The following is an 18,289-nucleotide window of genomic DNA, read 5'->3' as shown; positions in this document are numbered from 1 at the left end:
ATAGTTAGGCACTGGCTGTGTCCATATGCCTCACAAGGTCATGTTCATAGATTTGGCTCCGTTTCCTCATTGTGTCTGTGTGGCTGGCACTGTCTTCATTGTTCTTTCCGTGTGTTTATCCATTTTAGTGCCTATTTTCAATGAAGCACTGTTTGACTCTGTTCTTTTCTCTAGTGTTTGGTTTCTAGTTGATTCCTGCTCGTATATTTCGGTTTTCCAGTTGGTTTTCCTTTGTCAGTAGGAATGGGGTGTAACTGAAAATGGGGATTGCATATGTTTAACGTGGACAGCTTTATATTTTGATATAAGCACACGTGGTGACATGACCACCAGATGAAGCTGCGTAGCGCATCCATCACCTCACATAGGTGCCATTGCTTCCCATGGGGTGAGAACACTTAAGCTCCACCCTCTTAGCAATATTGACACCCAATCAGGCACAGGAAAGGGGCCTGTTGCTAGGAGAGCTCCGGCGGGCTGGGGGCTTCCAGATTCATGAGGCAAACCGATTTTTAATAATTTCTTACAAGGCATCCTCAGTGTTTTAAATCTGGCTTAGTTCCCCCAAATGTTTCTAACATCTAGAGTTAATGCTTTTGGAAACTCATAACCTATTTTCTCCGACACAATGCTTTGTATGATTAGGAATTTTCCAGGTTTTCATTGACAAATGGCCCTTATTTCTCATGCTGTAATGTTGTGGGAGTCCTTAGGAAACTGTTTCCTGACCATATGCTTACCGTTTCCTTATGCTCTCTTCCTTTTAGAAATATGTTTAAAATCGAAGGCAAATATTGAGAATGGATTTATTGCTGAGTCTGAGTCTACATATCCCTTGAATAAGAAAACAAAATATAAGTGCAAACAAGGTTATGTCACAGAAGATGGTCACACATCCGGGTCTATTACATGTCTCCAGAATGGATGGTCAGCTCAACCCAGATGCATTAGTAAGTCATGAATGACTGTGGTGTCCACAGCGCCCGGCTGGGGCTGGGCTGGGCTGGCTGGAGGGGTGGGGGCCTGGCTGGAGGCCAGACGGGCGGGGGCTCTGGGCATCGTTAGGGCCAAGCCTTCAGGTGTGATATGCCAATATTTGAGAATGTGAGAGCCAAGAGTTAAGGCATGTGGTTTAAGTTCAATGACACGTCAGCCTATGAATGCCAGCCTGGGCAACTAAAGGAGTTCCTTTTTCCTGCCTTTTTCTATACCTGTTATATGGGTTGAAATACTTACCATGATCACTCAGTAGCTATTGCACACTAAAAGCATTTATGGGTATTAAAAAAAAAGACTGTTTAAGAAAAACTAAACCTTATGCTACAGAAGGTGGGAAGATTGATTAAAAAAAAAGATATCAGTTCTTACATTTTTAAAATATTGTTTCCATTTCATGGACTCCCTTTGGTGAAAAAGCTGTACCTTTTGCAATTCATTTTTAAAATCAATGTAGATAAATTTTCAATTCTGAGAATCATTAGGAAAAAGAGGATGTTTTATATAAATACATGGATCCTGTATCCAAGGCCTACAGTCTTTCTCAAATACTCACACTCTGGGTATCACAGTCATGTGACAACTCTCTGAATCAGTGTGATTCTGGCCTGGACAAGTAATATAGCATGAAGAATAGATTTTCTTACACATCCTTTTCCCTATCATTCAATACCTCTAAATATATGTTAGGAACCTTTAGTCTGATGTATTTTTAACTGTGGATATATCAGTCTCCTACATAAATACATACATTACCTCATGAAATCACAAATTGTGTTGTCCTTCAAATGATAACATGATATCGTTATAATAGTATATTTTAGTAAAAGCCAGTGATATATCCACAGTTAAAAATACATCAGACTAAAGGTTCCTAACATATATTTAGAGGTATTGAATGATAGGGAAAAGGATGTGTAAGAAAATCTATTCTTCATGCTATATTACTTGTCCAGGCCAGAATCACACTGATTCAGAGAGTTGTCACATGATACTTCACTGATACACACACTGATGGTAAAGGTTAGTATTGCCAGAATGAGATTTTCTCAGTTGGATTCTACATGATATGGCATTAGAAATACAATGGTCACCTTTATTTTGTTTTAGAACTTTGTGATTTGCCAATATTTGAGAATGCCACAGTCATATTCACTGGCAAAGCATTGCTACCCAATGACACGTTGGACTACCAGTGCCTGGATGGCTATGAAAACAGAGATGGAAATGCCCTGGGTTCCATGTTGTGTAGCGAGGACGGCTGGCTCCACTTGCCAACCTGCTTTAGTAAGTATTTTGAATCCATCATTTCCTTTTCCAAGAGCTGAAAAGTCTACATGTATGGAGTCCTTGCTTGAATGTGGGTGATCTAAGGCATTTTGAACCACATTTTGGTTACAAGGTTTAAAATGCCAAAGAGGGACAATACTTCCTGTGCAGCTTTACATGAGTAGTTTCCAATAAAACTACAATTTGTTCTTCAACAGATGCCAAAGAGGGACAATACTTCCTGTGCAGCTTTACACGAGTAGTTTCCAATAAAAGTACAATTTGTTCTTCAACATTTAAAATGCTCTCCTAAATATGTAACCTGTAGTTATGGAAAGTGGTCTGAAGTCCCGAGATGCATGGGTAAGTTCTCAAGATTCTTCTGGATCCTGAGACCATGAGGGTGATGTTTATGAGCCGGTGTGTGGTCTACTAGTCATGCAGTCAGAGTCTAGAACTGTGCTCACCAACAGCTCTCCTGCTCAATGTTTCACATTCGGAGACTCGTGTGTAGGGCTGTGAGCCTGGAGAATCCCTATGTGAACAATGATAAAGGTCCTTTAAACAGGAACATTGGGAGAGGCTGATTCTGATACATTAGCTGATCCCACTGTGGACCCTCCCTGACTCATCCTCTCCTGTGTATGTGTCCCCTTCTGCGGGAGATCACAGCAAACCCAGTAAGTCCAGGACCGGAAATCAAAGTTAATATACCCAAGTCAGAATAGTCTAGAACAGTGGTCGGCAAACTCATTAGTCAACAGAGCCAAATATCAACAGTACAACGATTGAAATTTCTTTCGAGAGCCAAATTTTTAAAACTTAAACTATATAGGTAGGTACATTGTTATTAACTTAACTAGGGTACGCCTGCGCCGAGTCTCCCGTCGCCCGACCGACCAACACCCCCCACTTCTTCTAACGCCACTTCTTCAAAATAGACTCGCCCAGGCCGAGAACCGACTTCTGTGCATGGGCTATAAAGTTTCAATCACACTGTACATGCGCGCCTGCACGGGGTATTTTGTGGAAGAGCCACACTCAAGCGGCCAAAAAGCTGCATGTGGCTCGCGAGCCGCGGTTTGCCGACCACTGGTCTAGAAATAGCTCCAAACTAGGTTATATGGAAAAGAAAGTATTGTATTTCCAAGGTAAGTTCTAAATCTCAAGTTTAGATGATTGCATAGTTGGACAAGTCTAAGATATGTCTCCCAGCACAAGCAAGACTTGTTCCTCCCACAAAGAATAGGAAGCAATGTCCATTTTCTGGGGACATAAAATCAGTTCTGTGACAGAGGTAAGACTTTACTTGAGTCATGGAATTGAAATTTGCTGAGAGCACTTAAGATTATCAAAGGCAACATCCAACATCGTGTAAAAAATTACATAGACATATGGTGTATTAAAGCAAGGAGGTAAATTTTTGCTTGGATTAGTAAAGTTAAGAAGGAAAGATCAGAAAAAGTGTTTTGACAGGTATGTAGAACCCACATAATATATCCTTTTGGATGTAAACAGCATCTGCATGTACTGAGGAACATTTGAAAAACTTTTGGATATCAGGAGCCATATGTGTTATTCTATCATGTTTCATCATGGAATAGTTAATGGGATGTGTTGGAACAGAACTTTCAGCTATGTCTAAGGCCTTATCAATGTCAGTGATGGCTGAACTAGAATACAAAACACTTGGGTCAAGAGAGATAGGAGTCCATGATATCTCCAAAATTTCATATATGATTAGATAAAGATGTCTTACAAATATGTGATGGAATATTACTCAGCCAGAAGATGAAATACTGCCGTTTGTGACATCATGGATAGACCTTGAGAATATCATGCGAAGTGAAATAAGTTCGGCAGACAAATTTGAACTGTTGATTTCACTTATATGTGGGATATAAAATTGAAACAAACGGATAAAAAAAAACAGACAAAAACTCAGGCACAGACAACAATATGATGATTATCAGAGAGAAGGGGGAGGGGCAGTAGAACGTTATTACTCAGCCAGAAGATGAAATACTGCCGTTTGTGACATCATGGATAGACCTTGAGAATATCATGCGAAGTGAAATAAGTTCGGCAGACAAATTTGAACTGTTGATTTCACTTATATGTGGGATATAAAATTGAAACAAACGGATAAAAAAAACAGACAAAAACTCATAGGCACAGACAACAATATGGTGATTATCAGAGAGAAGGGGGAGGGGTAGTAGAACGTAAAAAGAGGGTCAAACATATGGTGATGGAGGATGAATTGACTTCAGGTGGTGGGCACACAAAGCAAAATACAGATGCTATTTCATAGAATTGAACATTTGAAGCCCATATATAATATTATTAATCAACTAGAGGCCAGTGCACAAATTTGTGCACCAGCGGGGTCCCTAGGCCTGGCCTGTGGGATCAGGCTGAAACCAGCTCTCCGACATCCCCTGAGGGGTCCAGGATTTCGAGAGGGTGCAGGCCAGGCCGAGGGACCCCACCAATGCATGATTGGGCCTGGGGAGGGATGCGGAATTTGGCCAGCCGGGGAGGGACTGCAGGAGGGCTCCAGGGTGTGTCTGGCCCATCTCGTTCAGTCCTGATCAGCCAGACCCCAGCAGCAAGCTCACCTACTATTGGAGCATCTTTCCCCTGATGGTCAGTGCATGTCATAGTGACTGCTTGACTGTTCGACTGTCTGTTCCCTGGTGGACAGTGCACATCATAGCGAGCCAGTTGAGTGGCCTTAGCATATCATTAGCATATTACGCTTTGATTGGTTGAATGGCCAACCTGAAGACCAGACACTTAGCATATTAGGCTTCTATTATATAATGATGTCATACCATTAAAAAAGTATATTAGTTATGCTTATATGCATGCACAGACACTAGGGTGGTGAGGGCATGTGCAGGGGGGTGGAGGAGGTCAATGGGGGGGAAAACAGACATATGTACTAATATTTGCAATACTTTAAACAATAATAATAAAGAAAACCCTAAATTAAAAGTTTTAGCATGCACGATTTTCTACAATGTTAGAACAGTTTGCCTATAGAAAACAGACAAGGTCTTCAACTTTAATACAATATATGAGATGTTGCTTGCAGTCACATTGCAGTAGCCATACACTAGAAAGTCCCTAATGTCTCTAAAAAAAGTCTAAGGAAGGTAACCCTTGCATTGATTTTACAAATGGGGTCCCAGTGAAATAGTGAGGTGATAAATTTGTGCATTTAGCATAATGTTCTCCAGTTCCACCCACGCTGTTACAAAGGATAAAATCTGCTTCCTGTTTACGGCAGCATCGTATGCCTTTGTATAAACGGCCCACAGCTTTTTTACCCACTTATCCACTGATGGACACCAGGGGCTGCTTCCAAATCTTCACAATTGCAAATAACTCTGCAATGAACATAGGAGTGTATACATAGCTTTTGAATTAGTGTTTCAGGTTTCTTCAGATAAATTCCCAGAAGTGGAGAAAGACAAGTACCATAGGATGTCACTCATATGTGGAATTTAATGAACAAACTGAACTACCAAGCAAAATAGAGACAGTTTTATATATAGAGAGCAAGCAGAGAGTTCAGGTGCAGGGTGTGTGTGTGTTTGTGTGTGTGTGTGTGTGTGTGTGTGTGTGTGTGTATGTGTGTGAGGGAGAGAGATGGAAGGTAGAGGGATTGAGAAACAAAGAAAAAAAGAGAATTCATGGTCATAGGCAACAGTATGGTGACTGTGGGTGGAACATGGCTGGGTGGAGGTGGAAGAGGGCATAGGGGGAATAAATGGTGGTGGGGAAAAGAGAATAAAATAAAAATTAAAAGAGACACATGTACTACTATTTGTAATATTTTAAATAAAATAACATTTTTAAAAAGAAATTTGCGCATAATCATGTTGATATTCAAAACCTCTCTACATGCATATGCTTGCATACGTGCAGCCTGCCTTTACCATAGAGAATGAAGAACAGCTGGCCAGATGATAGATAAATATGATGGGTGGATGTGGGTGGATGGATGGATGGATGGATGGATATAGAGATGTATTTATGCATATATGTCTATGTAGTGGTATTTGTTAGAAGATGGTTCATTAGAAATTTTGTGATTTTCTATGGTTCTCTTTCCCCATTTTGTGGGCATAAGAGAAAAATATTAGCATCGTTTAACCCAGTGGAAAGTGACTAAACTGGGAGCATTTGTAGCCACTGCCAGTTGAGTGGGAAGTGGACAACGAAGAACCATGGCCACCATGGAGCAGGCTCCCATGTCCTCTGGACAGGAAGTCACCTTGTGGATGCCCCACATCCCAGAGACAGAGAGCCAAGGCCCTGGGGTCACACTGCCGGGTCCACACTCACCGTCCACCTGGTGAGCGCTGTGACCTTGGACAGGTGTGCCTGACCTTCCATCCCCTCAGCTTCCTGGTGTGTGAGGAGGAGCAGCTGCCCGCTGAGGAGCTGTGAGGGCCCACAGACCGGGGCTGAGAACAGGACTCGGCCCACATTGATGATGTACATTAGCTCTTTCTATAACTTCATCCTCTAAGCTAGTCATTGGGTTGAAGGTTTATTTGTTTATAAAAGGAAAGGTTACTAATTGTTTCCATTATTTCTTCTACTTTCAGATCCATGTGTAATATCAGAAGAAATCATGAATGAAAAGAACATACAGTTAAAAGGGAAAGATGACAAACCCTATTATGTAAAAACAGGGGATATCGTTGAATTTATGTGCAAATCGGGACACAAGGCGGTGACGTCAGAGGAGTCATTTCAAGCTGTGTGTCGGGAAGGGACAGTGAAGCTCCCCAGATGTGAATGAAGAAGCCCTGCGGCCCCAAATACATGGCCAGGCCCACCTACTGCTCTTCCTGCCTGAAAGCTTGCCAGGCTTCTGGCATTTCCTGCTCTTTCCTGTGGAAGATATTTGCCTAATACTTAGTTTTATGTTCTTTTTTTTTAACCCTCAGATGCATGTGTAGTATCAGAAGAAATCATGAGAAAACATAACATACAGTTGAGATGGTTAGATGCGAGAAAAGATTATTTTACAATGGAAGATTATATTGAATTTGTGTGTCAGCCTAGCTGTAGTGAAGTGCCACCACCATCTGCATTCCAAGTACAATGTCAAGAAGGAGAACTGGAGTATCCCACTTATGAACAAGATGATAGTTGTATGCCAGGCACACCATCAGATGGTGATGATGATGGTGATGATGATGATGACGACGATGATGATGAATAAAAAATTCATTCAATTCACTCAGAATTTCTCATTTTGAATCCAATTCTTCTCAATTTACTTTTCTGATTTGGTTTAACTCGTTTTTATTCATTAGTCAGAATTTGTGTTAAATACTATGTGGAAGATGTCATTGTAATCTGAGACCAACCAACAGATCACTTCTATATGCATCTCAAATATGACAAACCAAAATGCTACGTGGGGGCATTTTGAGAATCTCATTTCACAGGAAAGGGGGAAAAATGCATGTCAACATCTTCACCTTAAAATTACTTCACAAACATGTCAAAACCAAACTATGTCATATCCATGTTGGCAATAGACGGTAGAGGTTATTACTTAGTTTTTCTTATCTATCTGTAGCTCACTATACCCCCAAAATGGTGAAATAAAACATTGTCTACATATTCATCTAGCAAACAAGTCATAAAGAGGTATTAGATTCTAATCAGGGGCATAGCTATTATAACTTGGACATGAAAGCTGGTAAAAATAAAATATTGAGTATAAACACAACAACACATTCACCCATTATGCTGTGAAAAGTGAGCCAACGTTCACAGAACAAGGACTAGCAGGAAGCACAACGAAACACCTACCATAACTACAGTTCAATCTATAATAATAAAAGCTTAACATGCTAATTAGAACATACGTCCTTCTGGATGACCCTCCGGACGGAACCCGGGTCCCGGGTGCCAGAGGGAAGCTGGTGCTGGGAGCCAGAGGAAGGAAGGCCTACTTTTGCATGAATTTCATGCATGGGGCCTCTAGTCTATATATATAAAGAAGTAATATGAAAATGAGGTTGGGACGCCATAACGGTCATGACCAGCTCAGGAGGAGGGGCTGGGTGTGGCCCTGAACCTGAGAGAACACACGCAGGTGCAGCCCAGAGCCTGAGAGATCAACACAGAGGGTGGCCTGCTCTGAGCCTCTGCGGTGCGGCTAGGGGCAGGCCCCCAGCGGACGGATGGACACACACACACACACACACACACACACTCACACACACATGGGGCGCCAGCTCATAACTGGGTTTTCTCTTTATTCAATTCTACTTCTTCTTCTTTCTTATTGGCTTGTCATTGTAATTTAATATCAGTAATTACTATTGATGGATGTACTCATGCCATCTGCCAATTGCTTCTAATTTGGCCCATGTACTCTTTAGAATCCTCTGCATTCTTTTACATTAGTCTATGCTTTTAGCATTTCATTTTACACAATTTGTTGGTGGTTAGATCTCTCTTTTTAGTAGTTGGTCTAGGATTTATAATATCCTTTTTTGGCAATCAAATTGTAGTTGATTGTTAATGAGAACTGAGGGGTCTTGCAAGCCTCTCCAGGCTTTCATATCTACTGAGTGATCCATGAATTTCACCTCCAGCAGTTTACCCCGACCATATGCCCACATCATCATGAAAGAGTTCTTTATACTCCTCAGCATGTATTGTCTTACTTTTCATATGTGTTGAATTTAAATTAACATACTCTTGTGGACCAAAGGTGATATATGTTAAAGATAGAGGAATAGGAGCATACAAAAATTGAACCCAATGACCACGCCTATTAGATCTAAATGGAACTGTAGTTATGGTAGGTGTTTCACTGTGCTTCCTGCCAGTCTTTGTTCTGTAAACATTGGCTCACTTTTCACAGCACACTGGGAGAATGCGTTCTACGTGTTTATACTCGGTATTTTATTTTTATCAGCTTTCATGTCCCTGTTACAATAGCTAGGCCCCTGGTTAGAATCTAATAACTCTTTATGACCAGTTTGAATGATTGTAGGTGCTAGATGGATAGTAGATGTTGCATTTCATCATTTTGGGGGTATAGTGAGTTACGTTTAGATAAGCAAACCTAAGTAATAACCTCTACCATCTATTGCCAACATGGGTGTGATACAGTTTGGTTTTGACATGTTTGTGAAGTGACTGTAAGGTGAAGAAGGAGACAAGCATTTTTTATTTTGTTCCTCTGAAATTAGAGTCTCAAAACACCCCCACAGCTGTGGAGAAGCTTTGAGAATGTTGGGAGGTGGATAGGGGAAAGCAAGGAGGGGAGAGATGGCATCTAATTTCTGGCCAGAGACGTTTCATGAACAGAACACACAGCATGTTGGTTTGTCACATTTTAATGAGATGCTTATGAGATGTGGTCCGTTGGTCTCAGATTACAATGACATCTCCCACATGGCATTTAACAGGAATTCGGATTAATGAATACAAGTCAGTTACACCCAACTAGAAAAATATATTGAGAAGAATTAGATTAATATTAAAACATTCTGAATGAAGGCTTATATTTTAATGTGAAAACTGCCACATAGCTCTCATGTTATGCACAAGAGGGATACTCCATTTTTCCTTCATGACATTGTACTCGGAATGCAGACGCTGGTGACAGTCTACGATAGGGAGGTCGACACACAAATTCAACATAATCATTCGTTCCAGAATAAATTTTTTTTGCATATGACCATTTCAACTGTATGTTATGTTCTTTCATGATTTCTTCTGATATTATACATGCATCTGAAGGTTTAAAAAAGGGACATAAAACATTAAGTAGTATACAAATATTTTCCACAGAATTTTACACTTTCATGTAGAATATTCTACACAGATCCAGAAATTTATTCTCAAAACCTTTTCCAAAACAATTCATTGAAAATTGATCATGTTGGTATAACTCATTTTAAACTATCAATGATGTAAAAACGAGGTACTCTGTGGAATGTGTGGTCATTGGATGTTATAATCAATGTTCACAATGTCACCTACGCTATGAAGGGCTTTCATTAAAGAATCCTTGAAGTGGGTGGTGGAGGCGGATGAGCGTGGTGGGGGCATAAGTGGTGATGGGGAAAATAAATTAAAGAAAAATGATAGTTTCTTGCTGTTGATGCTCAAGAATTTTTCAGACTTTACACCCTCAGACATGACTATTTGGTTGTCAACAGAAGGGGTGAGTGTCCATGCAAGTTCAGTTGTAAACAGCAAACATGACATTCATTACAGGGATTTCCCAGGGTCCACGAGGATATTAAAGGACTTACCTAAGCATTTGGGTGGCTCAGACCACTGTCCATCACGGCACGTTATTCTCCTGTTTCCCTCAAGTGCATAGTAGGCCTGGCATTGATACTCCACTGAAGACCCCGAAGCGTAGAATGGTGATATATATGTGGTAATGTCTCCATTGTCAATAGCAGGAGGGGGCCCACATTTTCCTGTGGGCTCTGAGAGAGGATATTGTTGGTTTATTGAGTGAGCAGTTGATTTTAAGGGAGCTGCGGAGTAGGTGGGAGCTAAACTCACCTCCTCCCGGCCCCAAACCGATTTACAGGAATCGATAGAGCAACAAACCTGAGTAACCAAATGAAGGCCAGCTGGACAGGAGTCTAATAACCAAGTGTTTCCAGAAGCTGCACAGAGACTGGGAGGGGAGAATGAGACACCTACCCTTGCACTCAGGTGGGTCTGTCCACTTCCCACTGAAGCAGGTCACCACTGCTTTCCCGAAGAGGTCCAAAGGGCGCCTGCATTCATAACGTGCTGTGTCCCCATGTCCATACCTAGGCTTCTGGTTTGGTATGAATGCATTTTGCACTGTGGGAGGGCTGCCACAGGAGAGATCTGAATAAAGAGAAAAAAATGGATCTCTAATTCAGTGATTGTTTACAACTCAGTTGAGACTGAAAAGCTTCATAAATTCATATGCAGGATTGAATGGAGAAGATAAAGCAATATTTTTATTTTTTTTGATAAGAGTTAAGCTTCTATATCTTAAAGTTCTTTCCCATCATCTCTTGAAGGTTAATGGACATAATTAGGCCAATGAAAATGATTATTATGCTGTGCAAAACTTTTTATTTTGACGTAGTTCTATTTGTTTACTTTTTTCTTATATTTCCATTGTTTGGGGAGTTATATCAGCAAGTATATTGCTATGTGAAATGTCTGAGATTTGACTGCCTATGATTTCTTCTAGGATTTTTATGACTTCAAATTTTACATTTAAGACTTTAATCACTGCAATGAGCAATGTGTAGTTTTTGGTGTAAGATGGTGGTCCAATTTCATAATTTTTTTGCTTATATCTGTCCAATTTTCCCAACACCATTTATGGACCAATGTCACCCCAATAAATTCAATAAATTTTTTTTAAAAAGTCATAGAATGAAAAGAAAGTGATGGTTTTTCAGAACATTTTCCTTTAAATTTAGTAAACCAAGCAAAAAATGATATAAATTTAAAATGAATTTCTAGACCATAGAAACTCATAATATATACATTATTTGGCTTCAAAAAGTGGTTTGCAAACATCATGTCTTTGAATTTTGAATTTAGGCGTTTAGAAAAATAAGCACAGTAGCCACTTTCTTAGAGAGTAAGTCAAGAAATAACAGGCTTTGAGGGATATCATATGGTTGGTTGAAGGGAAAAAATGATCACTTAAAAGATCCAAACAGAAACAGACTGTGGAATCTCAGACGGAAGGTGAGGGAGGATGGGGGTGTGGGAAGAGAATAATCAAAGACCTTGTATGCATTCATGCCTAACCCATGGACACAGGCAACAGGGGGTGAAGACTGGGGCGGGTACCAGGGCCAGGCTAGAAGGGGCAATGGGGGGGAAGTGGACTTCTGTAGTACTTTCTACAATAAAGATAAAAAAAATATCCAAACAGAAATTATGGAAAATAAAACAATGAATTTATAATTTCATCAAAATACACTTCACTAATGTGAGTGCTTACGGGCACTGCAGTGAGCAACATGCAGTTCATTGGGGAGACTCGGGTGGATATAAAGTAATAAGAGGCTGAAGCTACGGTTCCCCACAAAAGTGGGCGTAGAGCCCGCTGGGAATTGCTACAACGGTTTCAGGGTCACAACCCCTGAGCTTCTGATGCTGAGTCTGAGTGAGCCTGTGAGTTTGCATTTGCCTTTCTACTAATTCCCCAGAGACGCTGACATGGCTGTTTCCGGGGTCACACTCTGAGGGCTCTGGGGCCCCAATGCCCAGCACTGAGTGCACATCCCATTCCTCTCTGTTGAGGCATAAACCTTCCTTGATCTGGCCTCACCAGAACCTGTGTCTATTTTTTAATGATGGGAGAAGCCATTCACCAAAATACCTTTGCATGTGGGTGTTCCTATCCAAATGCCGTCCCTACACTCTACAACATTGGATCCATACATTTGGTAATAGTCTGGACATCTATAAACCACGTGTTCTCCTGACTTGTATGAGTTCTTCGGCTGGCCCACGAGGATGGTGTTGTCATAGCTGGGTGGGCTAGGACAAGTCTTTGCTGAAAAGGCTAGAACATAGACTTTTCAGTAAATCTTTAACATGTCGGCCAATAATTATACTCTAGAATAATAGATACACACCAAACTAAAGCCTACTGTACAATGTCTTTCTTATAACTTGAAAATGTTATAAAAATGTTTTTCTTAAAACTTGTTCACCATCATTACTCAATTACATTGAATAATTTCACATTTATTAAAGGTGTCACGTGGGGACGGTGGAATTGAAAGCCTGCAACCTGGGTATGTGCCCTTGACCAGCATCAGTCCTGGAACCCTTCAGTCCTCAGACCAAAGTTCTTCCACTGAACCAAACCGACTAGGGCTAAAATTGTTTATTAATTCATCAAAATTTTATCATAAACAGTAAAACTGATTTTCTCAGAGTCCACAGGAATATTAAAGGACTTACCTAAGCATTTGGGTGGCTCAGACCACTGTCCATCACGGCACGTTATTCTCCTGTTTCCCTCAAGTTCATAGTAGGCCTGGCATTGATACTCCACTGAAGACCCGGGAGCGTAGAATGGTGATATATATGTGGTAACGTCTCCATTGTCAATAGCAGGAGGGGGCCCACATTGTCCTGTGGACTCTAAGAGAGGATACTGTTGGTTTATTGAGTGAGCAGTTGATTTTAAGGGAGCTGTGGAGTAGGTGGGAGCTACACTCACCTCCTCCCAGGCCCAAACCGATTTACAGGAAACAATAGAGCAACAAACCTGAGTAACCAAATGAAGGCCAGCTGGACAGGAGTCTAGTAACCAAGTGCTTACAGAGGCTGCACAGAGACTGGGAGGGGAGAATGAGACACCTACCCTTGCACTCAGGTGGGTCTGTCCACTTCCCTCTTAAGCAGGTCACTTCTGCATATTCGACGAGGCCCAAAGGGTTCCTGCATTCGTAATGTGCTGTTTCCCTATGTCGATATCTAGGCTTCTGGTTTGGTATAAAGGCATTTTGCACTGTGGGAGGGCTGCCACAGGAGAGATCTGAATAAAGAGGAAAAAAGGAATCTCTAATGTAGCGATCATTTAGATGCAATTGAGACTGAAAATCTTCACAAATTTACATGCAAGATTGAAAATAGATAAAGCAATTTTTTGGTTTGTGTTAAACTTCTATATCTTAAATTTATTTCCCGTCCTCTCTGTAAGGTTAATAGAGATTTTTTAGGCCAATGAAAATGATGATTATGCCGTGCAAAACTTTAGTTTCACGTAGACTTATTTATTTTTTTCTTTTGTTTCCCTTACTCGAGGATATATATCAGAAAAGATCGTGCTGGGAGAAATGTCTGAGATTTGACTGCCTATGATTTCTTCTAGGATTTTTATGATTTCACACCTTATAGTTAAGTCTTTAATCCATTTTGAGTTTATTCTTCTCTTTGGTATAAGAAGATGGTCCAATTTCATTTTTTTTTTTGCTTGTGTCTGTCCAATTTTCCCAGCAATATTTATTAACCAATGCCACGCCAATAAATTCAATAAAAATTAAAATGAATTTTTTAAAGAAAATGATAGTTTTTCTGAATATTTTCCTTTAAGTTTAATAATCCAAACATCAATTATATAAATTCAAAATGAATTTCTAAACCCTAGATATTCATCATAAATCCCTTTTTTGGCATCAAAATGAGTTTCTCAAACATCATGTTTTTGAATGTTTATTTTAGGCCTTTAGAAAGTAAGTGACAATAGCCTCTTTCTTAGACAGGAAGTCAAGAATTAACAGGCTTTGAGGGATATCATATAATTGAAGGAAAAGATCATCACTTAAAAGATCCAAACAGCAACAGACTGTGGAATCTCAGAGGGATGGAGGCAGTGGAAAGGGGAGGAAGAGAGAACCAAAGACCTTGTATGCATTCATGCATAACCCATGGACATAGACAACAGGGGGCTGAAAGATTGGGGAGGAGCCAGGGCCAGGCTAGAAGGGGTTAATGGGCAGAAAAGTGGACTTTTGGAATACTTTCAAAAATACAGATTAAAAATCAAAAGATCCACACAGAAATTGAGCAAAAATAAGAGTACAATATATTTACAATTTCAAGAAATACTCCGATAATGTGAGTGCTTGAAGGCACTGCAGTGAGGACTGTGCAGTTCACTGGGGAGACTCGGGTGGATATAAAGTAATAAGAGGCTGAAGCTACGGTTCCCCACAAAATGGGCATAGAGCCCGCTGGGAATTGCTACAACGGTTTCAGGGTCACAACCCCTGAGCTTCTGATGCTGAGTCAGAGTGAGCCTGTGAGTTTGCATTTGCCTTCCTACCGATTCCCCAGAGACACTGACACGGCTGTTTCCGGGGTCACACTCTGAGGGCTCTGGGGCCCCAATGCCCAGCACTGAGTGCACATCCCATTCCTCTCTGTTGAGGCATAAACCTTCCTTGATCTGGCCTCACCAGAACCTGTGTCTATTTTTTAATGATGGGAGAAGCCATTCACCAAAATACCTTTGCATGTGGGTGTTCCTATCCACCGGCCATTCATACACTGTACAACATTGGATCCTTCCATTTGGTAATATTTTGGACATCGATAAGTCACTTGTTCTCCTGACTTGTATGAGTTCTTGTTCCGGCCTACAAGGATGGCATTGCCATAGCTGGGTGGGCTAGGACAAGTCATTGCTGAAAAAGCAACAACATACACTTTTCAGTAAATCTTTAAAAGTACATGTTGGCAAATAATTATATTTTAGAATAATAGATACACACCAAACTAATGCCTATTGTAAAATGTTTTCCTTATAACTTGAAAATTCAATCAGATTTGACTCAATTACATTGAATAATTTTGCATTTATCAAAGGTGTCACATGGGGATGGTGGTATTGAAAGCCTGAGGAGATGGGCATACAGGTCATGATCCAGACCAAATTTCTTACATCCAATTTCTTATTTGTCCACACAGGTCACACTCACTATGTACATATTATATTTTTTGCTTCTGTCCAAATCTGTTTCCCATAATAACATCAAACATATTCAATTGACTAACTTTTTAATGATTTCAGAGAGGAAGAGAGAGGGATTGAGAGGTAGAAACATCACTGATGAGAGGGAATCACTGATGGACTGCTTCCAGCACACCCCACACTGGGGATTTGACCTGTCACCTCCTAGTTCATAGGTTGATGGTCAACCACTGAGCCATATGGGGCTGGCTACATCTCGGGAGCATAGACTGGTGAGGGGAATGTGGTAATGTCTCCACGGTCAAAAGAAGGAGCGGGCCCACATTGTCCTTTAGACTCTAAGAGAGGATAATATTTGATTTACTGACTGTCAGGTAGCTGCGGAGTAGGTGGGAGCTACAATCACCTCCTCCCAGCCCCAAACCGATTACAGGAATCGATTGAGCAATCAAACTGAGTAACCAAATGAAGGCCAGCTGGACAGGAGTCTAGTAACCAAGTGTTTACAGAAGCTGCCCAGAGACCGGGAGGGAAGAATGGGACACCTACCCTTGCACTCAGGTGGGTCTGTCCACTTCCCTCTTAAGCATGTCACCACTGCATTCCCGAGGAGGCCCAAATGGTTCCTGCATTCATAATGTGCTGTGTCCCCATGTCGATAGTTAGGCTTCTGGTTTGGTATGAAGGCATTTTGCACTGTGGGAGGGCTGCCACAGGGGAGACCTGAATAAAGAGAAAACAATGGATCTCTAATGCAGCGATCATTTAGATGCCATTGAGATGGAAAATCTTCATAAGTTTACACACATGATTGAAAAAACAAGATAAAGCAAATTTTTTTGGTAAGAGTTAAGCTTCTATATCTTAAGTTAAATTTTTTTTATTGATTTTTAGATAGAGAGGAGAGAGAGAGAGAGAGAGAGAGAGAGAGAGAGAGAGAGACTTCGATTGGCTGCCTCCTGCATGTCTCTTACTGGGGATTAAGCACACAACCCCAGCATGTGCCCTGACTGGGAGCAAACCAGCAATTTCTTGGTACCTGGGATGACACCCAATCAACTGAGCCACACCAACCAGGGCTACAACTATTTCTTTCATTTTTTTTTAAAAAATATATTTTTTATGATTTTAGATAGAAAGGAAGAGGGAGGGAGATGGAAACATCAATGATGAGAGCAAATCATTGATTGGCTGCCACCTGCACGCCTCCACAGGAGATGGAGCCTGCAACCTGGGAATGTGCCCTTGACCACAATCAAATCTGGAACCCTTCAGTCCTCAGACCAAAACTCTTCCACTGAGCTGAACCTGATAGGGCTAGCATTGTTCATTAATTCATCAAAATGTGATCATAAACAGTAAAACCTATGCATTACATTGATTTTACTCAGAGTCCACAGGAATATTAAAGGACTTACCTAAGCATTTGGGTGGCTCAGACCACTGTCCATCAAGGCATGTTATTCTCCTGTTTCCCTCAAGTTCATGGTAGGCCTGGCATTGATACTCCACTGAAGACCCGGGAGCGTAGACTGCTAATGGATCCGTGGTAATGTCTCCATTGTCAATAGCAGGAGGGGGCCCACATTGTCCTGTGGGCTCTAAGAGAGGATATTGTTGGTTTATTGAGTGAGCAGTTGATTTTAAGGGAGCTGCAGAGTAGGTGGGAGCTACACTCACTGGCTCCTGGCCCCAAACCGATTTACAGGAAATGATAGAGCAATCAACCTGAGTACCCAAATGAAGGCCAGCTGGACAGGAGTCTAGTAACCAAGTGTTTACAGAAGCTGCACAGAGACTGGGAGGGGAGAATGAGACACCTACCCTTGCACTCAGGTGGGTCTGTCCACTTCCCAGGTAAGCATGTCACTTCTGCATTCCCGAAGAGGTCCAAATGGTTCCTGCATTCATAATGTGCTGTGTCCCCATGTAGATAGTTAGGCTTCTGGTTTGGTATGAAGGCATTTTGCACTGTGGGAGGGCTGCCACAGGGGAGACCTGAATAAAGAGAAAACAATGGATCTCTAATGCAGCGACCATTTAGATGCCATTGAGATGGAAAATCTTCATAAGTTTACACACATGATTGAAAAAAGAAGATAAAGCAAATTTTTTTGGTAAGAGTTAAGCTTCTATATCTTAAGTTAAATTTTTTTTATTGATTTTTAGATAGAGAGGAGAGAGAGAGAGAGAGAGAGAGAGAGAGAAAGAGAGAGAGAGAGCGAGAGAGAGATACATCGATTGGCTGCCTCCTGCATGTCTCCTAGTGGGGATTAAGCCCACAACCCCAGCATGTGCCCTGACTGGGATCAAACCAGTGATTTCTTGGTACCTGGGATGACACCCAAACAACTTAGCGACACCAGCCAGGGTTACAACTATTTCTTTCCTTTTTTAAATAGAAATATTTTTTTAAATGATTTTAGAGAGAAAGGAAGAGCGAGAAAGATAGAAACATCAATGATGAGAGGGAATCATGATTGGCTGCCTCCAGCACCCCCCACACTGGGGATGGAGCCTGCA

At 41.1% G+C, this 18,289-nt stretch overlaps 2 protein-coding genes across 2 annotated transcripts in view; one reads left to right on the top strand and one right to left on the bottom strand.

Annotated features, from left to right (window-relative positions):
- Positions 1–7,262, top strand: part of LOC102242357 (complement factor H-related protein 3) — a 17,591-nt gene extending 10,329 nt beyond the window's left edge. Inside the window, exons 4-7 of the mRNA XM_014541967.1 lie at positions 669–950; positions 2,107–2,319; positions 2,542–2,628; positions 6,888–7,262. Of these exons, the coding sequence (XP_014397453.1) occupies positions 669–950; positions 2,107–2,319; positions 2,542–2,628; positions 6,888–7,084 (779 nt within the window). The 3' untranslated portion in view covers positions 7,085–7,262. The remainder of the gene's footprint in view (positions 1–668; positions 951–2,106; positions 2,320–2,541; positions 2,629–6,887) is intronic.
- Positions 7,263–9,634: 2,372 nt separating this feature from the next.
- Positions 9,635–18,289, bottom strand: part of LOC102242061 (complement factor H) — a 44,760-nt gene continuing 36,105 nt past the window's right edge. The window contains exons 12-20 of the mRNA XM_014541966.1: positions 17,185–17,367; positions 16,316–16,489; positions 15,303–15,479; positions 13,655–13,828; positions 13,249–13,431; positions 12,659–12,835; positions 10,981–11,154; positions 10,575–10,757; positions 9,635–10,050 (exon numbers count right to left, since the gene is read on the bottom strand). Coding sequence (XP_014397452.1) covers positions 9,854–10,050; positions 10,575–10,757; positions 10,981–11,154; positions 12,659–12,835; positions 13,249–13,431; positions 13,655–13,828; positions 15,303–15,479; positions 16,316–16,489; positions 17,185–17,367 — 1,622 coding nt within the window. The 3' untranslated portion in view covers positions 9,635–9,853. The remainder of the gene's footprint in view (positions 10,051–10,574; positions 10,758–10,980; positions 11,155–12,658; positions 12,836–13,248; positions 13,432–13,654; positions 13,829–15,302; positions 15,480–16,315; positions 16,490–17,184; positions 17,368–18,289) is intronic.

The sequence above is a fragment of the Myotis brandtii genome, unplaced genomic scaffold (genome assembly GCF_000412655.1).
Source record: "Myotis brandtii unplaced genomic scaffold, ASM41265v1 scaffold2842, whole genome shotgun sequence".
NCBI classification, from domain to species: domain Eukaryota; kingdom Metazoa; phylum Chordata; class Mammalia; order Chiroptera; family Vespertilionidae; genus Myotis; species Myotis brandtii.
Note: the sequence above shows the minus strand (reverse complement) of the source record. Positions and strands in the feature narration are given on the sequence as shown.